At 27.8% G+C, this 26258-nt stretch overlaps 1 protein-coding gene across 5 annotated transcripts in view; it reads left to right on the top strand.

The window, feature by feature from the left end:
• Positions 1-15055: 15055 nt before the first annotated feature.
• Positions 15056-26258, top strand: part of LOC107440899 (guanine nucleotide exchange factor C9orf72 homolog) — a 29304-nt gene continuing 18101 nt past the window's right edge. Inside the window, exons 1-2 of one of the 5 annotated variants that reach the window (XM_087156126.1) lie at positions 15056-15220; positions 20868-20963. In XM_087156126.1, the coding sequence (XP_087012252.1) occupies positions 15071-15220; positions 20868-20963 (246 nt within the window). In that variant the 5' untranslated portion in view covers positions 15056-15070. Of the gene's footprint in view, positions 16005-16212; positions 16232-20867; positions 20964-26258 lie in introns of those variants that run through there. The other 4 variants (XM_016053978.5, XM_016053976.5, XM_016053977.5 and 1 more) reach the window with 4 other exon arrangements.

Genomic DNA, 26258 nt, shown 5'->3' on the forward strand with positions numbered 1-26258 from the left:
TCAAGAAAGAATTTTTTTCCAGATCCATAGATTATCACACTTTGAGCAGAAACCATTTATTTGTGATGTGTGTGGAGATTTATTTACTGATAAAACAGCTTTTTTAAGACACCGTTCTGCTCATAAAATTCCTAAAGAATTTGTACGATTTAAAAATATGCGGGATCAACTAAAGCAAAAACTTGGTGAGACTGGTTAATTAGTAAAGTGCATGGTGTTTATTGTTTATCTTGGGAAGTACTGTATTGTATCAGTACCTGTGCCAAAATAAATGCAAAATTTTGGCTAATTTTTGGGCAATTGCAGGCAAGAAACTATACCAAAAGTCACAGAAAAAGGTAAACTCAAGAGATATAAATTATAATTATCCCAAGCAAGCTATAATATTTTTCTTTAATTTATTCCAAGTAAACCAATCATGTAATTTTAGTTTATATGAACAGGTACCAATATCGGAATATCCCCTTAAACTTTGTATGCATTAGTATTTTATTTTAGCTATAGCTTAAATATTATTTCTTTACTTATTCTTTATTATTGTTTGCTTTATTTTCTGTGAAATTTTAGCTATTTATGTCAGTAATGGCAAAGCTATGGTCATTGTTTTTAAGTTTGCCATATTTAAAGTTATATTTTGTTATATTATAATAAGCTATAAACAATAGAAAAAGCATACAATGTAGAACTTAATGCTTTGTTGAAACTTTAAAAAAAAAATTTAATGCAATTCCTTTTTTTTTTTGTGCAAACCTGGTACAATTATTGCATTTGGTTCTAATTTACTAGTATTTTCATTTTTAGCAAGTATCAGTTAATGTTAAAAAAAGTTCTCAGACAATTAGATAGATTAATTCACAAAATTTGATAGATCATAATATTTTTAGGAAAATTTTATCTTTGTTTTCTTTAATAAAATTTTAAAATGTCAGAAATCTATTCATGGTTGTTTAAAGAATTTTAAGTGGTTTTAAATGATTATCCACTTCTCCTGTCTAAGAGTCACTTTAGATATAGCCAGTACCTATAGTTTAAAGCTTCAAGATAATGAGTATTTTCTTATTACAATCTTATCTTATTATTAGAATTTATAGTAATGAATACACTGAATGAACTAGTTTTTTCCCGAAGTAAAAGTTTGTATGATGTTTTAAAAATATTTCTCATGTTTGCAAAAAGATTTTTAAAGTTGCATAAGAAGAAAATTCATTAGTTCACTTTTTTTTATTTATTTAAAGTGAATCTAAAATTCTTGGCAAAGTTTCTGTTATTTTTTTATTTAACTTATTCAAAATTAATTCAACAAGTTGAATACAAGATACAAGTTGAAATTTTATTTTAAAATTCATTTCTCTTGTTAAAGAAATGAATATTTGAAGAAAAAATTATTTTAAATGCTTGTGAATATGCATCTATATTGTTCATATACTCATCTTTCTACCATAATATTAAGCTTACACACGAATTGTGTTCTCTAGCATTTTAAGGTTTTTTGCTTTAATTGGAAAAGATTTTGTGAATGCTAATTTAGAGTTTATGCTGGATATATAATATTTTATGACTTATTTCATTAAAATAATATATATGTTGATAAGAAATGTATAATGTCAATATTTTTTTAGGATTATTTACATCAAAATAATTATTTTTAAACTATTACTAAGTTTTAAAAGATTGTATTTATATGTATCCAAGATAATTAGTATTTTCTTATTACTATCTTATCTTATTACTAGAATTTATAGTAATGAATACACTGAATGAACTAGTTTTTTTCCCTCTACAGAGTTACAAAGTAAAAGTTTGAATAATGATTGAAAAATATTTCTCATGTTTGCAAAAAGATTTTCAAGGTTGTATGAAAAAAAATTCTTTAGTTCACTTTTTTTATTTATTTAAAGTGAATCTAAAATTCTAGGCAAAGTTTCTATTACTTTTTTATTTAACTTATTTAAGATTAATAAAGTTGAAATTTTATTTTAAAATTCATTTCTCTTGTTGAAGGAATGAATATTTGAAGAGAAAATTATTTTAAATGCTTGTGAGGATGCATCTATATTGTTTATATACTTCTCTTTCTACCATAATATTAAGGTTAAACATGAATTGTGTTCTCAAGCATTTGAAGGTTTTTTTCTTTAATTGAAAAAGATTTTGTGAATGTTAATTTAGAGTTTATAATATAAATTCAGGATATATAATATTTTATGACTTATTTCATTAAAATAATATATATGTTGATAAAAAATGTATAATGTCAATATTTTTTTATGATCATTTACATCAAATTAATTGTTTTTAAACTATTACTAAGTTTTAAAAGATTTTATGTATTTGTATCTAGTTTTTAGAATATTTCAAGAATCATGTTTAAGAAATTACACTTATTGTTAATTATTGTGGTATTTTCATAATATAAGAGAAACCAGGGTTAGTTAGTCCACTTTTCATTTTTTATTTCATTTTTTATTTCATTAAAAAATTATCTGTACAGTTTGATTTTGTTCTACAAGTCAATTGCTTTTTTCTCGGCATTCATTATTTTTTTAAAAAAATGTTCTGTTGAAAACTTTTTTGTATTAATTGTTTTTAAAAACTTTGAATTGTGGATCAACATACCTTAGGGACGGGGTGCCACGTTCTACTTCATGGGCATGTTGGACCATGTGACAAAAACATCTTTAGAGACAATATTGAAGGATACATGTTTTACAATACAATAATTGTATTTTCATTTAAATAATTTAAAATGAAAATTGCATTTCTGAAGATTAATAAAGTGAGTCTTCAAAGATTCAATAAAAGATTGCCATCCTTACTGCACACAATCATTTATTGAATTTTATTAAAAATAGGTTTTTTCACTATTAGTAATTGATTTTGCATAATGAAACATGATATCTTCATTTAAAAAAATTTTTGCAAATTAAAGTGACCAAAAGCCATATTAAGCAATAATTGTGCAATGAAAAGCCTGATATTTCTTGAATGAGGTTCAGGTAAAATAAAAATTATAACATCTTCATGCACTATTATTATCAATGATTTTTGGAGATAAATTATTTTTTTTTTTTTATCGCCATTGCCTCGTACAAATTTAATTCATTCCCGAATACTAAGAACATAGAAACTGAACTAAAAACTTTTAACTTATTCATAATTCCTTAAAAATCAAAATAAATATATATATATTAGTTTTTACTTTGCAGTGCTAAAATGCAACTTGTTGAAATAAAAAATGCATACATTAACTGGACAGCATGATCCTTTCATAGGATTTGTAATACTAAATGTGCACATATAATGGGAAAAACAACCTAAAATGTTCAATTGCATTAAAATAATTGTACCTGGTCCTATGTGCCCCTAGGTCCAACCTACCTTGTCTCCCTTTACCATGCTCTATCATTTTTAAGAAGTCAACTTTTAACATAATATATACAATGAATTTATTGCGTATAAATTGATGAATTAAGAATTTATGCTTTTAACCATTTAATTTTATTTCTATCTGTTGCTATTTGTTTACAAATTATGTATATATTTTTTAAAGATCAGCATTTTAAATAATTGTTGTTTTGTATGTCGGCTTTTATGTGGCCTTCGTGTATTTTTGTTTTAATGAATGTCCTAAAACATAATACATTTTTAAATCTTAACCTAATCTACCAAATCCTAAAATGAATTCTTATGAAGTACGTGTTTTAGTATTATCTACGAAAGTTAGATTTTTATATTTCAAAGTTAGCTTTTACAGTGTTTTTAGAATAAACATATTTTAACTATTTGATTTATTTAGAAGAAAAAAATTTATATTTATATTTAACTGATATTTTGTTATCACAAATTTAATAAAATATTGTTATTTTTCAAAGATCAGCTTTTTACAAAAGCATTTTTTATGTACCATAATCAACCAACCTGTGATCGCTACAACCTGATCTTTGATTTTACTCATGCTTGATGGCCTTTTAATGCCTATTCAAAGTATAAGTTGTTTTACTTACACAATTGTGATTGTGTATTCTTTCATATTAACTTTTTTTTTCTCTTTTAATCCATAATCTCATACTCTAATTGTTTTTATGAAAGATTTCTACTAAAATTGAAGGAATAAATATGTTTAAAATCAACTCATTTTAAGTTTTTAAATATATGTCCATTTGTAAATTAATTTGAAAATTTCTATCCCGATTCTAAAATGTAATTAAGAGTTTCTTTAACGTGTACTGCATTTTTATGCCTAAGCACCTTTTACGCTTGTGCTTGGTCTGCTTCAATTTTGTTAAAATAGGGGTTTGGTTAGATGAGAAAAATATCATGCATTGTTTATTTTTTTCTTCGTAGTTGATAATGTGCCTTAAAACCTCAGAAAGTGCACAAATAAGCCTATCACCCTTTCTCCAAGTAAAATTAACACTCCAACGTTTTTTTTTCCCTCTCTCTATTCCGAATAGCAGGGATGAATAAAGGCAGCTGCTTAAAGGGAAAGGGACTAATCTACTTGGGTTGTCAAGTTTCATATATATATATTTTATTAAATTTTAAAATCAAAGAATAAACATCAGTTTGAAAAAAAGTATAGAATTTCCTACAATTACGTTGATATTGATGTAATTAACAAAATTTTAGTCTATGAAATTAAAATCTAAATGCCATTTTTTTTTTTAAAGTTTTACTACGAAATAATTGGTTACTAAGAAAAGACAACGCGAGTATTAAATTACTGAAATTTAAATCATATAATTGGTTAATGAAGTAGCAAATTATATGAATTTATAAAAGTTGTAGATCAAATCTTTTATCTTTTCTATAACTAATCACATATTAGAAATTCCAAAAAAAAAGATAGACATTTATAAATATCTGGGCAACTGAAAAACAAATGTAATTTCATCCTTTAAAAATAGAGTTTAAATTGGAATTTACAAGCAGTATCAATGAAACATTTCTAGAAAATCTCATTTTTGTTTGAAATTTAACAGTTAATGAAAAACAGTTAATAAAATATTTTTTAAAACTTTCTTTTTAAAGTTGCTGCCCATTGGTTGTATTGCTGGATTTCTGTATCTTAATTTCCACTTATTCTCAGAAACTGCTTTTTTACTTACTAAAAGTTTTTTTTATTTATGTATTTAATGAAAATAAATTATTAAATTAAATAAGGCATTTTCATGAAAAGCATTTCAGTAGAATTCAGTTTGTGAAACTTAAAGTTTCCAGAAACAAAAGTGACTGATATTTAAAACAAAAATTTTCTTTTGAGCATATGAGGTGTAAAAATTGTTCAAGAAGTGAAATGCTGAAGGAACTCTAGTCAGAACTTCAAAAGAGAAAAAAAACAGGTAGCCACCTGTGAGCATGAATCTTGCAATATCAAAAAAAAAAAAAAAAAAACACTCTTCAGTATTTGCATTGTACTATAAAAGTACAATATAATACAATGCAGCTATTGAGTATTTTCCCTCTTTGAATCAAGTTTATTTTTCTGAAGAATGAGATTACGAAACAAAGATTCTTTTACTAAAGTTCTTATTCTAACAATGATATTTTTAAGAAAAGAAAATACTTTCAAGAAAGTTTCTGAGAAAAAAATAAAATCAAAATGAGTTTATAATGTTCCCAGTTTTCATAACCTGTTCTTATTAAATAAAAGAAAAATGATTTTTTTTTTGGAATTTCTCTTCGTCATTGTGGATCTTACTCTGACATTTAGCTTTTCAATGTTTAGTTCCTACTGTTCTACATTTTTAAGCAGTCTCCCAGTAATATGGCACAACTAGTCAATGTGCTGTAGGGCTACTAATGAATTCTTTCTTTTTTAAATATTTGGGTATACTTGAGCATTTACGCAATAACTCTTTTTTTTCTCTACAGTACTTTTTAGAAAATGATTGCCCCACACGTAAAAAATTTAACGACTTGCATATAAAAAAATTTTTATTTTGCCTATTAACTAGAATGACTTGAATAAGAAGTTAAATTATTTCCTGTTAGCTTTATTTTTTCTTTGGAAATTTTTTTTAATAAATAAAACTTATATTTATGCTAAGTCATTTGATCTAATCAAATATAAATGGCACATGAAGTTTATTCCTTTGTATCCAAAGAAAAATAAAATTTTATAAATATAGTGCCATTTTTCTGTGATAAACCACTTAAGCAGTTTTTTTTTTAATTTTTTTTTTTTTATGCTATCTATCTATTTTAATTATTTAGAAAATATTTGCTTTCAATATGAGAACTGTACTTTTATTATCATTCAATTATATTTCCAGGATTATCATTAAATGAATTTTGAATTTTTGAAAAGCATATTTTGGTCTAAATATCTCTATTGCTGATTTATTTGTTGTATGAATGGAATAAATAAAGCTTATTCATTTGTTTAAAAGTAAAATATTTTTAATAATAATTTTTTATTCAAGAAATGTATTTTAATATTTTTTTTACAAATATTTTGATTGTTTATTTATCAGTTATATGAACTCTGAGTAATGATAAAAAATAACAATTATTTCATTAACAGTATAAGATATTTATTGTATATATTTTAGATATTCAGCAATGGTCTAGTATGAGTTCCTATATGTGTTATAAAAATTTAATAATAAAGATTCAATTATTGGTAGAAATTAGTGTATTTTTCTAAACTCTTATTGAGTAAACCTTTTAGGTGTTCTTTCTACATCAATTTTGTCCAGCTGTTTCATATTCTAATGTTATATTATTGTATTAAAAATTCATATTTCTACAAGAAGAGAAATGTTAATCTATTTTCAATATGGAAAATGTTTTTTGTGAAACGATTTGCACAGAAGGTGTATTTTACTACAATGTACACTGTATTTTTAATGGAAGTCTTATTTGTATCAGAATGTTGATTACCTGTATAAAGATTTCTATTTTTCTAGCACTTTATTATTATTACTAAATTTTAACTTACTATTTGTACCATGAATGTAAATCTTTCCTTTCTATGTCAAGGATTAAAAAAAAAATTAGACGAATGATGAATTAGTATGAGGTTTATACAGGTAAGCTAGTTCCTATGTAGCTGAACTGATAAAGGATATAGTTTTAAAAGTTGTGGATTATGTCCAATGTGTTTATCTTATGTTTATTCCAACCTGCCCCTAACGAAACATTTACTTTAATGCAAGTGCGTTTTTTTTTCCCTCATGCAGTAGCTTTTGAAAAAAATCGCATTTGCGAATTCGGAGATGCCAACGTGTGACAAATTTTTTTCAGGTACATGTATTTCACAAATCAGATTCTCGTTGCATTGCTTTTATAAATACACTCAATAACAAAAAAATCGACGCACCAAGAAGCACACTGCCGAGCCAGATTACAGTGGTGCATGGCTCGATCAGGCTGGAATGATGCCGACTGGGGACGTATAGGGTGCCATTTCCTTTGACAGCCGGACCCCTTTAATGGTCATTAGAGGTACACTTACTGCACAGCGGTACGTCGACGGCATCCTAAGACCTGTCAAAATGCTACCGTTCCTTTTGCAGCGCCCTGGGCTGGTTTTTCAGCAGGACAATGCCAGACCACATTCGGCACGTGTTGCTATGAACTGTCTGCAAGCTTGTCAAACTCTTCCTTGGTCTGCCAGATCACCAAACCTCTCTCCCATCGAGCATGTCTTGAATATGATGGGACGGCGATTGCATTTGGCACGGAATGTTGATGACCTCGTTCAACAATTGGATCGAATTTGGCAGGAAATACCGCAAGAGACCATCCAGGAGCTTTATCGGTCTATGCCACGCCGTGTGGCAGCTTGTATCCCGGCTAGAGCGGATCAGCACCTTATTGAACTTGTTGCTGTAACTCTGCAATAAATTATTCAATTGTTCTGAAATTTTAATCATTTACTATTCTGTACATTGTCTTCCTATCCACGAATTTTCGTTTCAATCGGACAACTCCTTCTTGGTGCGTCTGTTTTTTTGTTGCTAATTACTAGTTGTGCTTAATTGCTAGTTACTTTGATTTCTGTTTTGAGTTAATAAGAAGAGCTTTTCGTTATATTCCGAAAAATGATTTCAGAAAGAAAGATCCATCAAGGATAATAAGAACAAAAAGGGTTGTTTAAAAAAAATAATTTCATTGACATAATGAACATTCAGCTGGAATTTTATTACCTCCAAGTAATCTGAAAAACATTTCATTTGCGCGTAACGCAAAATGTGATTATTTTAATTTAATCATAATTAAAATAAATTATTCTTATAACTTTCATAATATGAATGTACTTAAATTGCGAGTTGTTTCGATTTTTAGGTTGAGTTAATAATAAGAACGTTTCGTTATATTCGCAAAGGCCGTCCATCAAGGATGATAAAAAAAAAATTATTGATAATTAAAATATAACCTCTTTAAGATAAAGGGTAATAACGATAAAATCCATCTGAAAAAATCTGATAATTTTAATTTCAATTTAATCTCGATTGAAATAAACTATATTTTTATAGCTTTCATAAATTAAGTTTTACTGCGATACTTAAATTGGGAGCTACTTTGATTTCTAGAGTTAAAAAATACAAAAATAAGAAGAGCATTTCGTTATATTCACAAAAATGATTGGCTGTCTGTCAAAGATGCTAAAAAGTAATTTATTATTAAAAAAAAAATCGCGATTACTGAGCATTTAGCTGGAATTCTTTAAACGTTAAACAATCTGAAAGACGTTTTCGTGGTTTCCCTTTACGTGCAACTCAAAATATGATTGTTTTCTTCAAAAAAAAAAAAAAAAACATTATCAAAGGCAGCAATGCTTCAATATTTACATAAAATAAATACATATTTACTTAATTGCAATTCACTAGCAGGGTAGATGGGTATTTAGGGTTAAAAAGAAATGATTTGGCAGATTTCGATGGAGACATATGTATTTAATAATTCAAATAATTATTCGTGTTCTTGTACCTTGCAAATTAATTCATCATGACTTAAACTTTAAAAGGAGTTTAAAGGCATTTATTGAGATGTACAATCAATTAATAAAAACTCGTAATAAATCGATGAAAAAGATTTTTATTTCTTAATCTTATAAAAAATTTTAAAACAACAATAGTAAATTAATAAATTTCGTTCTGTTAAATGCATACATCATATACTTAAATAAAAAAAAGCATTTATACTTATGTTATAATCGAAACTAATGCTTCAAACTAGTAACTATAATTAAATCAGCTAATATCCTTCCTTCAGGTTGCAATTAACCAAAGTTCTGAAAACCGAAGTATATTATTGCCCATACTTTGATTGATCTCGGGTTTTATAACTTCAATAAACAAACAAATAAATTACACGCGATGTCTAGACAGCTTTAAGCAGTATGCAAAATAATATACTAATTTTCAGAAGTAAAAAAAAAAAATATTACAATTTAAATTAAAATGCTTTTTTAATGAACAACACTGATTACGCGCAATGCTTTTGTACGGCGGAGATGTAAGAAAATAGTACACATAAAGATGCGAACTCCACTTTTTGTGCGTAAAACCGGTCTATCAATAACGTGTTGTTTTTCAAAAATCCCCCGGACGGGCCGGGATGCACGATTCCAAACAGCTCAAAGTCCTCCATGTTCCCACAACAAATCGTACCTCTGGGGGTACTGATCCAGGAGTTTCCTTGTCTTCTGGATTGGTTCAAAATTACAAGGCTACGGAGTTGAACGTTAGTAGTCGTAAACCCATGAACTTGGGTCGGCTGTTCAACGACGGTTATAAAATAAAATAAAAATTCCCCCGGGAAAAGTGCACTCGGCAGGGACTAATATGGATGGTGTTTTCTACACCAGGGAACGCTGCAAGCTCGGTATCGCCTAAATTTCCGGGTTACTGTTTCCGTTGTATTTTAAAGCCATTTGGCATCATTGTGCTTTGAGATTCTTGCAAACAATGTATTTGATTACTTATTACTTGTGTTTACAATGCTAAAAGTGTTAACCCTAACGTAAGATGGTGCACAGCTTGCAACAAGAACAAACAGTGATTTTTCTGTAAAAAAAATATATATATTAACAAAGACTGTGATTATTCACTCCTTTTTTTTTCATGATACATTTTTTACAAATATTACATAGATTTTTCAAACCTTTAAAAGTAAAAAAACGGAAAATATTATTAGTTGTAAGATAATATAAATGTGAAAAAAAAAATCTAATTCTACTGACTCATTTTAGAGAATACAAAATCATGCGAGATTTACTAACCTAGTATAATAATACATACTCAATTTAAAATAAAAACATTATTATCAGTTAAAAATACAAACTATCATATTTCTTATTTGTGATGATAATTTAATTTTTTCTATTAATTAATATTTTTTTAATTTTAATATTTTATATCCTTTAAATAGTATTTTATCCTTTTAATATTATTTAAAGTTTCAAATAACGCAGTAGAGGGCGCTTAAAAATATTAAGTATTTTTTCAGACAAAGCTGTAGTATTTCTTAATTTCACAGTCTGGCAACCGTGCATGACCTTGGCATACATGCTTTTATTACCCACTTTCAACATTATTCTCTGTTATAATTATTATGGTTTTAATAATTTTAAGTTAAGGACTTAAAATTAAAAGTGACATTCCTTTATTATGTAAAGTAATCACAAGATATTACTTAATGATTTAGCATTATTTGATAAAAATATAAATACCATTTAACAACAAAAAGCTGATAAATAAAATATATTGGCTTTTTAATAAGTTATATATTTTTTAAAAATAGACTTCATATAAAACTGTGCTCTCTCAAAATATGCAGTTTTATAAATATGCAGCTTAATAAATGTATTTATTAAGATAAATAACTGTTTTATATCAGTGAAAAAAAAAATCATATTATTGTTAAATAATATCTTTGGCGATAAGTTTTTAAAGAAACTATAATTAAGAAGAAAGTATGTAAGTAAAAATCTCGAATATTTGTTTGTGGATGAAGTTGCTAGTATCCGAGCTAAATTATTAGAATAAGTTAAGTGATATATTCGGAAACCAGATCTGTATTAATATAATTTAAAAATTTGTGATTATTTAATCGAATAATTTTTAATTTTGATGTAACAATTTGTTTGTGATAAATATCAATTATCCTCGGTGTTTATTTTTAAAGATCGAATCATAATTCCAGTTTGGAGATATTTATACAATAATAAATGTAGTTGGCAAAAGTAATAATTAAAATGAAGTCAGTTTCTAATGAAGGTTAATTTAGTTCATTCAAATTGCAAATTTTTAGATCTAAATCAAATTTACATAGCAAGCAGCCATATTTGCTTGAACAATGGATTAAATGTCTACATAGTTTTTTAAAATGGTGGAATTTAATTAGTTTCAAAACAGTGTAACTATCATTAAAAAAAATTAAAATTAGACAAAAAAGTTGCAAAAAAAATATTTGAATTGTAATTGAAAGAAAAAAAATTAAATAAGTAATAGAAATAAAATCTTGCTGAACTCGAGGTTTACTATAACATGAAAAAATTTACAAATTAGCAAATCAATTAAAAAAAAAAAACTTTATTTGATTTATAGAGAAATTGTAAATTTTTTTTAAATGAATAATTAATTTAAATGAATTACTTTTGTATGACTACATAGTAAAATTTTATAAATTTAAATAATTGGGTTTATTATTAGTTCTCTAAATAATCATATCAAAATAATAAGCAATTCAGGATATAATTAGAAAAAGTGCATGTTAAATAAAATTATAAAACCATTTTGAAAGTAAATAAATTTGTTTTAGAGTTAAAAAAAAATTCTTTTAGTTTTTCTAAGAAATGAGAAAAAGTAAAAGAATAAATGAGTTGTAGAGCGAGTTGGCACCCTTGGGTTCCAATCCCCCTTTCCTGAGACAGTGGTCAGTCAATTAGTTTCTGGTTACTTAACACCCCAGGAAGTGCACGTACCCCCCCCAAAAAAGTAGGTAGAAAGTGGAACGGGTTTTCAATTTAACAGGATTGAATGGATGGTATTTTCAATATAAATGTAAACAAAAACAATCTCGAGCTCATTACCTGCTCTACTTCCGGATAGAAAGTTTGCAACTGCTTACTACAGCTAGTTCTGCGAGGCGATATTTTCAAACGGATAATTTTGTTTTCAATAAAAGAAGTAAATTAGATAATTTCTTAGCTCAAATCTGCCGTATTTCATCAGATATTAATGTTATTAAGTAATTCTGGTGATTTTCAAGTGATGCTTTAATGTAGATGTATTTGTTGTGATACCTGCCTTTCGGCACTTGCCACTTCAACGAAGTTGTTGCGCGATAGAGCAACGAAGGATGAAAGTCTAATTAGAAGTAGATGGAATTTCTTCTAATTTGGGTGGAGAAGTTGACCGGAGTCTAGATTACTTTATTGAGCTGGATTAGTCCCATTAAGGAGAAATTGTAGAAGTCTTACGACCTCCACATCTTTCAACAGTTCACGGAGTTCTTTAACTAAGGAGACGAGCCGATGAACTGGCAGGAATTGATCTATATTTGTTTGAAGTGAAAATTTGCTTAAGAGATTTATAGATAAGTGCTGATGACACTTGGCAACTAAGTTAAGAAACCGGTATTAGGTTTCTCGTTTGTGATCACACGTTACAACGTTCGCTTGTTCAACCAACTCTGAATAGCCCAATATCAGAACGGCACTGGTATTGGACTATTATAGTATATAACAGTCCAATACCAGAACTTATATTTTTCAATGAAGTTTATTGCTAAAAGCTCTTTTAATTATCATGAAAGCGATTATTGACGATGTACTTGAAGTAGGCGTTGAGCTGATAGCTGAGGTTCTGAAAGAAGAACTAGAACAGAAAAAATGTGATTTAAAAACAAAATAATTTCTTTCGTTTGCTTTCAAAATTTCATTAGTACTCGGAAATATCTGTCAAAGAAATATGAGTTTAAAAAGCTTAGCATTCAAGCTATATAATTTTGAATTTTCAAATATTTAAACATTTGCAATTAGTAATATGCTAGTTTTTTTTTTCACTTTTACAATTCAATAATAATTTGTAACTTTTAATATCTCCACAGAGAAAATTAGTTTATAGGGAATTAGTTTATTCGCATAATCTTTGTTATTTATGACCCAAAGACAAGGATACGTTTGAAAAATTTCAAAAAAAAAAAATACATATATCACTAGAATTTTATTTAAAACTAGTCATAGTTAGAAATTTAAACCAAGTTCAAATTTAAAAGATAAAAATTCAGGATGCGTCAGAATCAGCAGGTGCATTTTGTTTACTAAATGGTTGCTAGTTAAGGTTGAAAGTATTTGGAAACTACTATATGACACGTTTCAACTAATTTGTGGTTGCTCCACTAAAGTTGAAAGGTTTTAACTTCAGTTTGCTAGTTGAAAGCAACCGGGCAACCATCATATGACACGTTTCAACTTCACCGAAACCGCTAGTTGCTTTCAACTAGGTTGCCTCGTGTCATATAGCCTATATCGTTAGAAAAAGTGACATGGTTGCTAGATTTTGAGTAGCTCGCTTTGTTGGCAGTCCTGACTCGGCCTCTTTACATTTGTTTATTACTGTTTGTTCTTGTTGCAAGCTGTGCACCCAGGGCCGGATTAACCTATAGGCACACTAGGCACGTGCCTAGGGCCTACGAAATTCAGGGGCCTACGAAAAAATTGTGAGAAAAATTTTGTTGACAAAAGTAATTTAGCTTTTAAAACAACAAGTGTATTTTGCACAAAATTATGAAGATACAAATAAAAATATAATATTTTTCGGTAATAAATTATTTTGCAGAATCTTATGGTCTAATATATTACTTTTTTGCGATTTTTGGATTCAACGAAATCTTGTATTATGCAGTCGAATTCCAAACTACACAAAATGTCGTATTCAAATTAAAATCCATATTAATAAAAATGTAAAAAAAAAAAAAAAAATGCAGGAAAATTTTAGCATATATTTTGAAAAGAGGGGAGGAGTGGGGGACGGAGGGGAGGGCCCAAAAACGGCTGTGCCTAGGGCCTACGAAAGGTATAATCCGGCTCTGTGTGCACCATCTTACGTTGGTGTTAGCATCGTAAGCACAAGTATTGTTAGCAGAGCCGGATTATACCTTTCGTAGGCCCTAGGCACAGAGCCGGATTATACCTTTCGTAGGCCCTCGGCATAGCCGTTTTTGGGCCCTCCCCTCCTGCCCCCACTCCTCCCCTCTTTTCAAAATATATGCTAAACTTTTCTTGCATATTTTTTTTTAACACTTTTATTAACATGGATTTTAATTTACGAATTTGTTTATCTACCTTTATCTGCAATACCGACAAGCGTAATGCATAAAGTAAGAGAAAAAAGAAAGGTACTCCTAACTTTAAAGAGAAAAAAAAAAATGGTAGAAATATAACATTTAAAAGAATAAAAAAATTTACAAGTTTAGACAAGAAAAATAAGTTTAAAAAATACAAAATTCTCATATTTATTTTTTAAAAATAATTAAAATTCCTAAATTAACTTATATAAACAAAACCAATGATTAAATAACGCAATATATTTCCTACCTAATTAAACGGGGGGGGGGGGACAATAAAATAAAAGGAAAACTTATTAATCTAAATAAAAACACTTTAAAATTATCGAACCGAAACGATAGTTAAAAAAGGCACTAGCATAAATATTAAAACCCGGAACAAGGCAAGATCAATTTTTTAAAAAAAAACCTAATGATAAAATTTATGAATAAAAAGAATTTATTGAGTGCGAAATTTATCGTGAAAAGAAAAAAAAATCAAACGTAGTGGAATCAGAAAAACAAAACTGTTTTTCTGATTCCACTACGTTTGATTTTTTTTTTTAAATTTTTTTCTGCCAAGTTTTTCCTAGGCCCCTGAATTTCGTAGGCCCAAGGCACATGCCTAGTGTGCCTATAGGTTAATCCGGCCCTGATTGTTAGTATTGTAAACACAAGTAATAAGTAATCAAATACCACGTTTGCAAGATTCTCTAAACACAATGATCACGGTTGTGAATCAAATGACTTTAAAATACATCGAAAACAGTAACCCGGAAGTATAGGCGGTATGCAGCTTGCAGCGTTTTCTAGTGTAAAAAACACCATTCGTGGAATGCGGCTGGAGGTGTTCTATATTTTTGCCATGACTGATACTGAAGGTTTGAAGGGAAGTGAAAAGGCCTCTACTTATACTGGTGGCCAAAAGCATGACTCATATGTAAATAAACAATCATAAATGTGTCACTGTGTTAAAAAGTAAACATAAATAATGTATTAAATAGCTAGTTGCTGTGATAAATAACACAATTAATGAAAAGAAATTTTTCTGTAGATGAATTTCATATATTTTCCTTAATAATAAATTGAGTCTGAAAAGGTATTAAATATAACTTCTTTAAGGCACGTAATTCCATGTACTATAACATAACCTGTAAACCAAAACCTGTAGGTTGTTTTTCTGACTTTAAGTCAATAATTTAAAGATCTATTATTATATTTATCTACTGTGCTTAATAATAATCATGGAGGGTGTTATTTTATCATCTTGGGACCACATAATGGGTCCTCAAATTGAGAAATTGTGGCTTCTTAAAGACAAATCTCTTAATACTATGATATCAGTACCCGATAAAGTTTTACAGGATTTTAATATGTCTAAAAACTGTAAATCTATAAATATAGGTCAAAATATAGATCTATCTTTAATGAAAATATATACAGAAATGTGTGGACAGCTATTGTTAGGTGAAGTTGATTCCTGTAGGAGATTTGACGAATGGTCTTCCAGACTCTATATATCGGAAAATAAAATTTTAGTAGCTGTTTTATTTCATATTGGATTTTGGAAATGCGCAAATTCAATAAAAGACACCAGGAATGTGTGTTTGTGTTTTGGAATAATATTCAATCATATTCAATTCACTTATCCCATCATATTGTATAATCATTTACTAATTGACAAACATATAAGAAAAACAGTGAATTCTATTAAAAGTTTTCAAGTAAGTTATTCTCTAATCCTTTGAAAATATTTCTACTTGTTCATAAATAGCACTGTACATCATGATAAATGTTCTATAAATGAAAATATGTATTTTTTTTTATTTTTTGCATATGTTAGGTTGTAATTTTCGTTTACTCTGATGCATCATTCTTAAAAACCCACATTTTAGTTTGGTGACAGTGACCATTTTGGTAATAAAACAGGGTTTAAAAAAACCCAACCCAGGTGAGTTTTATTGGACTTTTTCGTGTTTTATTGGATTTTTTAAGACATCACCTAGTTTAACACTTTTTAGGTTTAATTTTTAATTCAAAAGGAACAATTTTAGTCAAAAAGGAAACTTTTATTAGAAAATATTTAAATAATGAATTAAAATAAAAAAATATCTTTAATTTTTATGTAGTACCATCTTTTTATGCTGGTATTAATAAGAGGCTCTTAAATCCAATCAAAGTATGAAATTAAATTAAGCAAATTTTAATAAAAAAAGAAGAAGAAAATTAAGAAAAAAGCTTTAAAATAATGAATCAAAATGGAAAAGTGGCTAAAACTAAATTTGTCTTATGTAAACAATTTAAATTAAAAGTTATGAACCAAAAACCGGTTAGAACAATTAAATAAATTGTTAAATACTTAAGTTAATAATTTAAATTTTTTGTTGTTGTTAAAATAAAGTAAGTTTTTTTTACAGGCCAACTAACTACATGATTACTTTTATCTAACAAATTCCTTAATAGTTTTTTGAATTGGTCTTTAAACTATGTATTTAGAATAAGTTTTGCTGTGATCTATTGATTGAAGGATTAATCAATCATGTGAACTTTCATTAAATAACATTTATAATGCAAAATAAGTTAACATTAATTTCATATTATTCAATATTTTATCATGGTTCGAAATTTAATGAATTTTTATATTTAAATGATTATTTTGTAGCATTAAAATAAAACTATCAATAAAATATTTTAATCCATCCAATTGTATATTTTATAAAATAAAAGTTTTCTTCTGAAAAGAATTAAAACAGTATTAATTTTAATATTTTGTTAGAATAAATATGCATACTTATTTTATTCATAGTTGAAAACCTATTTATTAAGGAGATAAAAGGACAAAGTTATTCCAGCCTGTACTCTGCATCTTTTAAATTCAAAACAAATAACATTAAGAAAGTTCAAATTATTGTTTAAGAAAAATTTATTTTTCTTAATGTTGAAGCAAGAAAAATTATTATATTAATTCAAAGTTACATATTTATATAAATACACTACATTTTGAAAGTAGGATTATGTATATTTGTGTATTAATATTTCTAAATCAAATAAAAAATAACAAATGATATGCATGAGCATATTTGGATTAGGGTGACCTGGTGTAATTCCTGATCAAAAAATGCAACCATCTATTTTGTGAAAAAACTATTCAAGATAGGATTTTAATATTTACTGGAAGTTTGAGACTATATGAGATGAGCCCTATGCTACCTTCTTTTGTTTGAAAATCTAATTAGAATTTAAAGGATTTTAAATTTTTAGTGATCAGGAATTACCCCTTCTCTTGATCAATTCTGGGGTAAATCCTGATCATTTCTGGAGTAATTACTGATCACCAGTTTTTATAGTAAATGGGCTGTTTAAAAATAATTATGCAATGGTAATTAACAAATAAGACATTAAGATCAAACAAATAAACCAAAAAGATATGTTTAAGCAGCTAATAAAACTTTTTATTTAAAATCAGGAATAAAGATTAACACTTCAGCTCTGGCAGTAGCTCTCACACTGAAATTTTCATTTTCAATCATTAAAAGAAATTCACTATTTTTGATTTCTAGAAGCTTAGTATCCTTTTTTAAGCTTATAATTTCTCACCATATTTATATTACGTTAATTTATCAACTTAAAAATTATTCCAACAATGTGCACACATAAAATTAAGATAGAAGCAAGGTAAGACAATCTAGAAATGGTGCATATCAGAACACATTTTTCTTGTATACAGTTAAAAACAAATTTTGTGATTATAGTTAAAATATATTTTACAGTTGTTCCACTTAATAATTATGAACTGTTATTTAAGAAAAGACAATTGACTATTTATTAGCTATTTTTTATACTATTTATAAGAAGAAATGACAATGATCAGGAATTACCCCAGTGATCAATAATTACCCCATCTGTAGGAGGCAACATTTGATATAGTTTTCTATAATCAATTATAATGTTTACAGTAGATGTGAAATAATTAAGCAAAAGCCTACACTTTTTTTATATCAAAGAAAAAGAAAGTAACTCAAAATATTTATTATTAAGAGAAGGAGGGGGATCTTTGCAGAAATGTGCACATTTTGAAACCCATCTTTGAAATGGAAAATACAGAAAGCATTTTAAAAGATACTTATTTTGTAAGATTAAGCAAAAAACTGTTATTAAGTAAATGTAGCTATACTTTAGTAAAGTGTACAAGCATTCTTATCCAAGTCTCAAATTTAAAAAAAAAATTATTTTTTTAAATAAAACTTTGGTGATTATTATTTACCCCAGAAACAGAGTGATCGTGAATTACCCCGGGTCACCCTATGTTTATAAAGAAACCCATTTGAGCCCAGGTTTTATTAGGTTTGTGCGTGGGTCAAAAACCGCGCAATAAAAGTCAACTCTATCTTCCAAAGTTTTGAGACTCATTAGGAACTCAAATATCTGAAAATTCACTCCGAACTTTTTTCTATCAAAAATGGTATGTGATCGACCATCTTGATTTTTATATAAGTTAATCAAGCACCTTATATACAGAACCTGGGGTTAGAAATTAGTATGTGACTGTTAGGCGTCAATGGTACCTAAATATTTTTTCTTCATTTCCAAAATAGTTCTGCTATCCGTAATACAGTACGGAACCCGTTATCCGGAAATCAGAATACCGGAGAACCAAAAAACCGGAACAAAATTCGATAAATTTTCTCGCCATTTTTAAAAAAAAAATTTTTTTTCCTCGTAAGATTTTACGATTTTTCTTTCTTTTTTTTAAAGATATTTACCTTACCATCATTTTGGAAATAATCATTAGTGTATTACTTCATCGTTTTTTCTTATTTTTAAGATTATTTCCAATTTTTTTTTTTCAGTTGGGTTTAACAATAAAAAAAACGGCTTTTTGTAGCGATTCAGAAAACCGGAAAAATCAGTTATCCGGAATAGCGATGGTCCCGATCGTTCCGGATAATCGGTTCCCTACTGTATTAAAATTATATATTTAACCATAATATAAATAATTTTTTTAACATAGTGGTAAAAAACTATCTTTAAACATTAAAATTCTTAAAGTAAATACACAACACCTAAATTAGGGCTAGAAGTCAAAACAATTAAATTTAAGGATAAAATTTTGTCAAAAATTAAGGACACTGATTTTGAGTAATTTACTATCTCGGTATATATATATACGGCATGCTTACATTAAAAAATTTACTTTCCCCATTTTGTAAAGAATTTCAACCGGGGGTTTCTGCAAACCCAGGATTATTATCTTTATTTTCCTTTGCCTTTGAGTAAAGCCCAGACCACAAATATTTGAATGGAAGCATTTATATAATTTAATAACTCTAATGCATTATAACTTTAAAAATCCAGACTGTTTAGAGACTGAAAAGATCAAGATTATAGAAATTTCTTGACTTAAATCAATAGAGACATTGAAAATGAGAAAAGAAAATAATGCATTAGATTCAAATCTAAAATTCCTGCCATTTTTCAAAAATTATTCTACAAATCTCCTCATAGATTTTGAAATCCTGGTTGTTGCTCAGAATTATTTTAAAATACTAATGCTTGTACCGTAGCATTATGACATGCACATTTGAGTAACCACTTGAGTGCTACTCTTTGACCTGCTCAATTTTGGATTAGTTCATCCTCAGTCCGCATGGTAATTTTCTAGGCAATTATTGCTTCAAATTTCTGTACACTTTTTTAAACGCCAATATTTTCAAATAAACAGTATTTCGGCGTACAAGTTGAATTTTGAATTGCTTATCTGAGCATTTTTTGACATGCTTAGTTACGGAAGCTTTTATTGTAAAACTACATAGTCTTGTCGATCGTTTTTCACATGGTTTTTAAAATCCCAATTTTTTAAATATCCTGTATTATGATGCAATAAGTGAATTTCAAGTTGCACATTTAAATAGTCAAATTTTTACATGCTAAATATAAGAAGATTTCATCATATATCAACATGATTTTGCCAAACTCTTTTTCAAAAATGTTTTCTATGATTTCCATGTGTTTTTTTTTTAAAATCCTGATAATTTAAATATGATAGTATTTTTAAATGCAAATTATGTTTTGAGTTGTGCTTTTTAGCCATCACTTTTTCACGTGCTCAATTTGGAATATTTTCATTGTAAATTGACATGGTTTTGTTGATTGCTCTTAAAGAAGTTATAACTACAATTTTGCATACATCTTTAAAAAAAAAAAATCAATCCTGATATTATAATACTACAATAGTATTATGACACGCAAATTGAATTTCAAGTTGTGCATTTGAACGAAAGCTTTTTTTATTAAAAATATTGGGCCGCACTGTGCCTTCAGTTTAAAATAAATTTAGCTCATGTTCTCTTTCTTTTCTTTTTTAAAAAAACAAACAAAACTAGAGTTTAAAAAATTGTCTGGTTTTTGGAGGTTTCAGATTTTTGAAATCCTAGTTTTCAAGGTTATATATTGAATATACATCAGGTTGTGAAGTGAATCATCATCTGCTGGAAAGACAATGCATCACAATTTTGTCATTTAAAGCTATTTATTTCATTTGTGATTTTAAAATTAGGAATATATTAATTATAAATTTCATTTTATAGTTTCCAATGGATACCTCATTGAATGATATTACAGCCTTAGTTGAAGATATTTCTGAACTCATGTCAATGATAAAGCAATTTAACTTTGTTAGTAAAGTAAGTAAGAATAAATTAGTCTATTGGTTTTCTTAAATCATGTCTCTTAAATCATGTCTCAACACTAAAAAATTTAAATTTTAGATACTTTAACATTTGACCAGAATCAGCTGGCACAACATTATGTTATAGTGGTTTTAGTTTAAGATTTTATTGTAAACTACCTGCTGATTTCAGGGCCTGTCCGAGCTGATTTCAGGGATGAGATTTTTCCGCTTTTTAGCGGATTTCAGCTTTTTTATCAAAAATTCAGATTTTCTAAAAATTTCACTTTTTTTAATAAGTATTCCGCTTTTTCAGAAAATTCACCGATTTTCAAAGAGAAACAGAAAATTCAAACTACATAGCTACCAATCCTTTCTCATTTTTACTTATTTTAGCTATTTTCTCCCCTTTTACACGCAGCAGATAAGATTTTCCGAATTTTTTACCCGCCCTCCTGATAGATCCGATTTTCGTAGTTCAAACGACGCTGCTTCTGACAAGCCTTTTAGAGGTCCCAAGCCTGTAATCTGCTAATATCTTGATTCTTATTCACACGATTTTAATATCAAACATAGCTTTTCATTTTGCGTGTTGCGATTCTTATTCACGGGATTTGAATATTGTACGTTGCAATTCTTATTTACGAGATTTAAAAATCCGATATTGTGATTCGTATTTTCGCCTTTTTAAAATCCTATGTAGCGATTCGTATTCACGCAAGTTTAAAATTCAATGTCTTGATTTGCTCATGCGGTTTATAATATCAAACATTGATTTTCGTATTTATACGTGATTTTAAAATAAGGCATTAGGATTCGCATTCAGGCATTCTAAAAATTATGCATCATAATTCTTATTTATGCAATCTAAAAATTATGCATCATGATTCGTATTTACGCGATCTAAAAATTATGATTCATGATTTGTATTTACACGTTTTAAAAATTCTATATCCCAGTTTGTATTTTCTCATTTTCAAAATCGTATATCTAGTTTCATATTCACGTGATTTCAAAATCCATAATTGTTATTCATATTCACGCAATTTTAAGATCAACTATCGCGATTCTTGTAAGAAGTAAATTTTTTTTTATTTAGTTACTGTAAAGGTGACTGTTTTTCTAACGACGATTATTAGTATATGTAAGTGTTACAACATCAGAGAAACTGGAAGGGAATATATTCAAAACTTACATTCTGTGCTTTCAAAGAAGAAAAAATTGGATTTGTCACAAGATGTTTGTAAGATGGACTAACGACTGAATATAGCAAACAAAAGCAATCACTTTAGAAGGGATTTAATTTAATTTTTTTGTTTGTTTAAAGAGTAAAAATCTCAAGAGTAAAATCAAGAGTAAAGACTCATCATAAAAATTTTATTTATAGTTGCTGTTATTTATGCTATAAAATGCAAAATTCTTATCAAATAAAAAACAATTATCTAAACAGTTGCTGATTGTCATGTAATTTTTCAAACTAAAATAGCAATTTTTGTATGTTAAGGAGTTACTATATATTTCTACTTCACTGTTATTGATATGTTTCAGAGGGCTCTAGTTAGATTAGATTATAATATGAACATAATGATTCGGTCCATTGTTAAAGTTTTTTTTCCCAATATAATTTAAAAAGTAATATTACTGATATATTTGCTATAAATCACATAACAGTATTTATTAAAAGAAATGAAATATTAATGTATATTCTCAGTAGTTTTAATTTGCTAAACCAGGTAGATTTTCAAGTAATAATTGTCTCTTATGTGAACTGAGGAAAAATATAATTTCCAGCTTTATTTTTTCAATTGGTAATTTTTATTTTTCCTAAATGTTAAGTATAATGTAATTATTTATATAATAATAGATTAGTACACAATTGTATGTCTACACATTATTTATTACCTTAAACTGTCTGGAATTTATTATTAAAGGGTTGCGCTTGCGTAAAATTTACTATCGTGGAAATTCAGCTTTTTTGCCTTTTGGCTAATCTCATCCCTGTGATTTTCGTGTGCAAACAAAAATATTTTTGCGCCCGTCACCATTAAAGATAGTAAATATGAACGGAGTAAAATAAATGTTATTTACAATTTTAAGAATAAGTCAAAATCTGCAGTTTTTATATCTTTATAAAAATGCAGTACAAACTATTTGTATGATATACTTTTCTTTTGAATTCTACTGAACAAAATAATGGAATTATTAAGCTCTGTAATAATTAAAAAGGTATTTGCGCACAAAAATGTATGGACCACAATAAATAGCTGGAACTTGGATTTCACAGGACCAATTATGCTCATATTTTGTATTTTGCCGTTTAAAATTGCATTCTTGAAAATGCTGTTAAAAATTATCTATCTAAGAGATCAAAAATTTTTTTTTGAGAATTATTAATAAAATAATAAGAGATTATAAATATTTGCTAAAAGTTATTTTTTGCATGGAAATTATCTTTATAAATAAATTTTATAATTGATTGCAAATATTTTTCAATTTATTCGGAGAGTTCTCGAGATACACAAAACGTAAAATTAGCATTAAAGGGTCCAAACTTTGGCCCACTCTCCCGACTGAACTATTCAGCCCATATTTCCTGAATTGCAGCTATTCCCTATATTTTGGGTGTCAGAAATCTTTATACGTCAAAAAAAAGCTAAGTTCATTAAGTGAAAGTACGTTTTTGTGACTGATTTCATAACTTAAAATATCATCTGCACTAATTAATTTGCATATATGAGAAATCCTCCTCAAACCATTAAGATTGGGTCTTAGAATGTGAAAATCTGATCATCAGATCAAAAGTTATCAGCTTGATTTGTTTATTTTTTTGCGCTCTGTTCTTAAAATAAATACATTTCTTACAAAAACAGAAATCATAAAGTATAAATAGTTCTAGGATGGAAAGTTAAGATCGAAGGAAGTGTTATACTCTTCCAACAACTTCACAGAAATTGAGAGAAGTTAATTTATTTAGTTAGTTGAATAAATAATCCCAAGAAATTGAAGCAGTAAGCTATTACTAAATTAAAAACTTCTTGATCTGTGTTAGCAAAAATCTTTCGTCATCCGGCATCGAAAATTTAAGTATATTTTTCTTATAAATTTTGCATCAATGATTTTTATGAATAGGTCAATGCTGCACCAATATTTGCAACTTTCTATTTTCTTTGCAGAGAAAGCACCTATCTTCACAATTTTTTTTTTAGAACACTGTGAGAGATGACATTATTAAAAGCACAGCTATTTCCTCTCTCCTGTAAAGGGTTTTCTTGAAGTAACATTAAACTTAATAGTAACCTGTATTTAACTCAATAGTCAACCGTCATCTTTATTTGCAGATCACAAGGAAGGATGTCACCGGCACTGATGAAAAGAGATAAAACTAGGAATGCTACACAGTTTTTGGTTTATTGGTTGCCAAAATATGAGATATATTTTAACATTTCATTTTAGGAAAATAAGTGCGTTTTAACTGTTGCTTTCAATAAGCAAGTGGGAAAAAAGATGCTTTAAGAAAGAGATGAAATAAGATTTTAAGAAGCTTTTTCTTTTAAGCTAGCCGTACCACACTTTGGCACCCCCTGTATATGGCACGCTACGTAGCCGCTTACTAGACTTACACTTCGAACTGGCCTGGCTGATTTTATAGTTTTATTTACATAGTGTTTGACTTCAGGAAGTGAAAACTAGTATTGACTCCATTTTTTGTGGCTTTCTATAAAGAAAGAGTTATTAGACAACCATTTCCCTAGGACTGATATCCAGCATGTATATTAGCATTAGAGAAGACAACATGAGCTTATGGCATTCAGTTTAAGCACTATTGTGGCTTAACAATTATAGTCAAACCAAATATTTGATTTAAATATGGTTATATTGCTATCAAATTTATGTTCAAGTTCAATGAACTTGAACTTAAATTTGATAATATTTTATGCTGTTGATTTGATAAATTTGTAGTTTTATACAACATCACTTTTTTAGAAAACAGAAAGGATATATTGTTAGTTACATAATTAATTTTATCTCTCTGATAACTTGAGCAAAGCAGAAAGAAATGATACATCCCTAATAATTTTTGATCTATTTGAATTTTCCCATACTAAGATGCAATATCTAAGACTCAGGAGAAATGCATCTAGAATGTGCTAAATAATTAATGTAAACAATATTTTATAATTAATGAAATAAGTTACTCAATCAGACTAAAAAATGTAAATCAGACTCAAAAATGTACTCTTGCTTTTACAAAGCAGGTACCTTTTTATGCAGGTAGAGTAGTCACAATTGTATTCACAACAGTAGCGTAGCGAGGGGTGGGCAAGGGGGGGCATCATGCCCCGGGCGCTACTCACAAAGGGGCGCCAAGTGGTCCGCAAAACAAAAAATTGCTGGATAATTTTTTTTTTATTATAATTAATTTCTGGAAAATATATTTTAAATTAGTGCCAGTGTAATATAATAAATGTTAATTCATAAATATTATTCATAATATTTAATTCATATTAAATATTATCTTAAATTCATATTAAATGTATTTCAATATTTAATTCATGTCCTTGTCATCGCGCTCTGCTTAGAATAAAAATGAAATGTTATTAAATGTTATAATATAAGTTTAATGTCAGCATAAATTATATTGTATATTTCACTATGATACTACCTTTCAAGTTAAAGGCATTCTTGGTAAGTAATAAATCAAATAAGATTACTTACTACATCTACTCGACAATTCTATTATTAAGTGAATCGAGTATGAAAAAATTTGTTAACAGAAAAATTCGTTGTTCTCATATTTGTCACCACAGATTCAAAATGAATTCATTCATCTTCTGGCATCTACAGTTCGAAATCAACTTATAAACGATATCAAAAGAAATAAATATTATGGACTTTTGTTTGATTCAACTCCTGATATCTCTCATCGAGAACAAATGTCCCAAGTCGCTAGGTATGTAGATGCTGATTTTATCAATAAAAAAGTTTCCATCAAAGAATCTTTTTTGAGTTTTATTGAAATATATGCTAAAGATGCAGCCTCGATCGAAAATACAATATTAGAGAAATTAAATTACGATGAAATTTCATTAACAAACTGCAGATCACAATGTTACGATAATGCTGCCGTGATGGCAGGTCACACATCTGAAACGCGATGGAGAGCAAGACTACAAGCGGTTATCGTTATCATCTATGGCCTAGAGAATATAAAAAAAAACTAATAGAAAAATTAGTAGAGCACACTACCACTACAAGTGACAACAGAAGTGAAGCTACAATTCTGTTGCAAAATATACTGACCTTTAGTTTT

This window comes from Parasteatoda tepidariorum, chromosome 12 (assembly GCF_982258835.1).
Source record: "Parasteatoda tepidariorum strain Cologne lab strain chromosome 12, Ptep-v5.0, whole genome shotgun sequence".
NCBI classification, from domain to species: domain Eukaryota; kingdom Metazoa; phylum Arthropoda; class Arachnida; order Araneae; family Theridiidae; genus Parasteatoda; species Parasteatoda tepidariorum.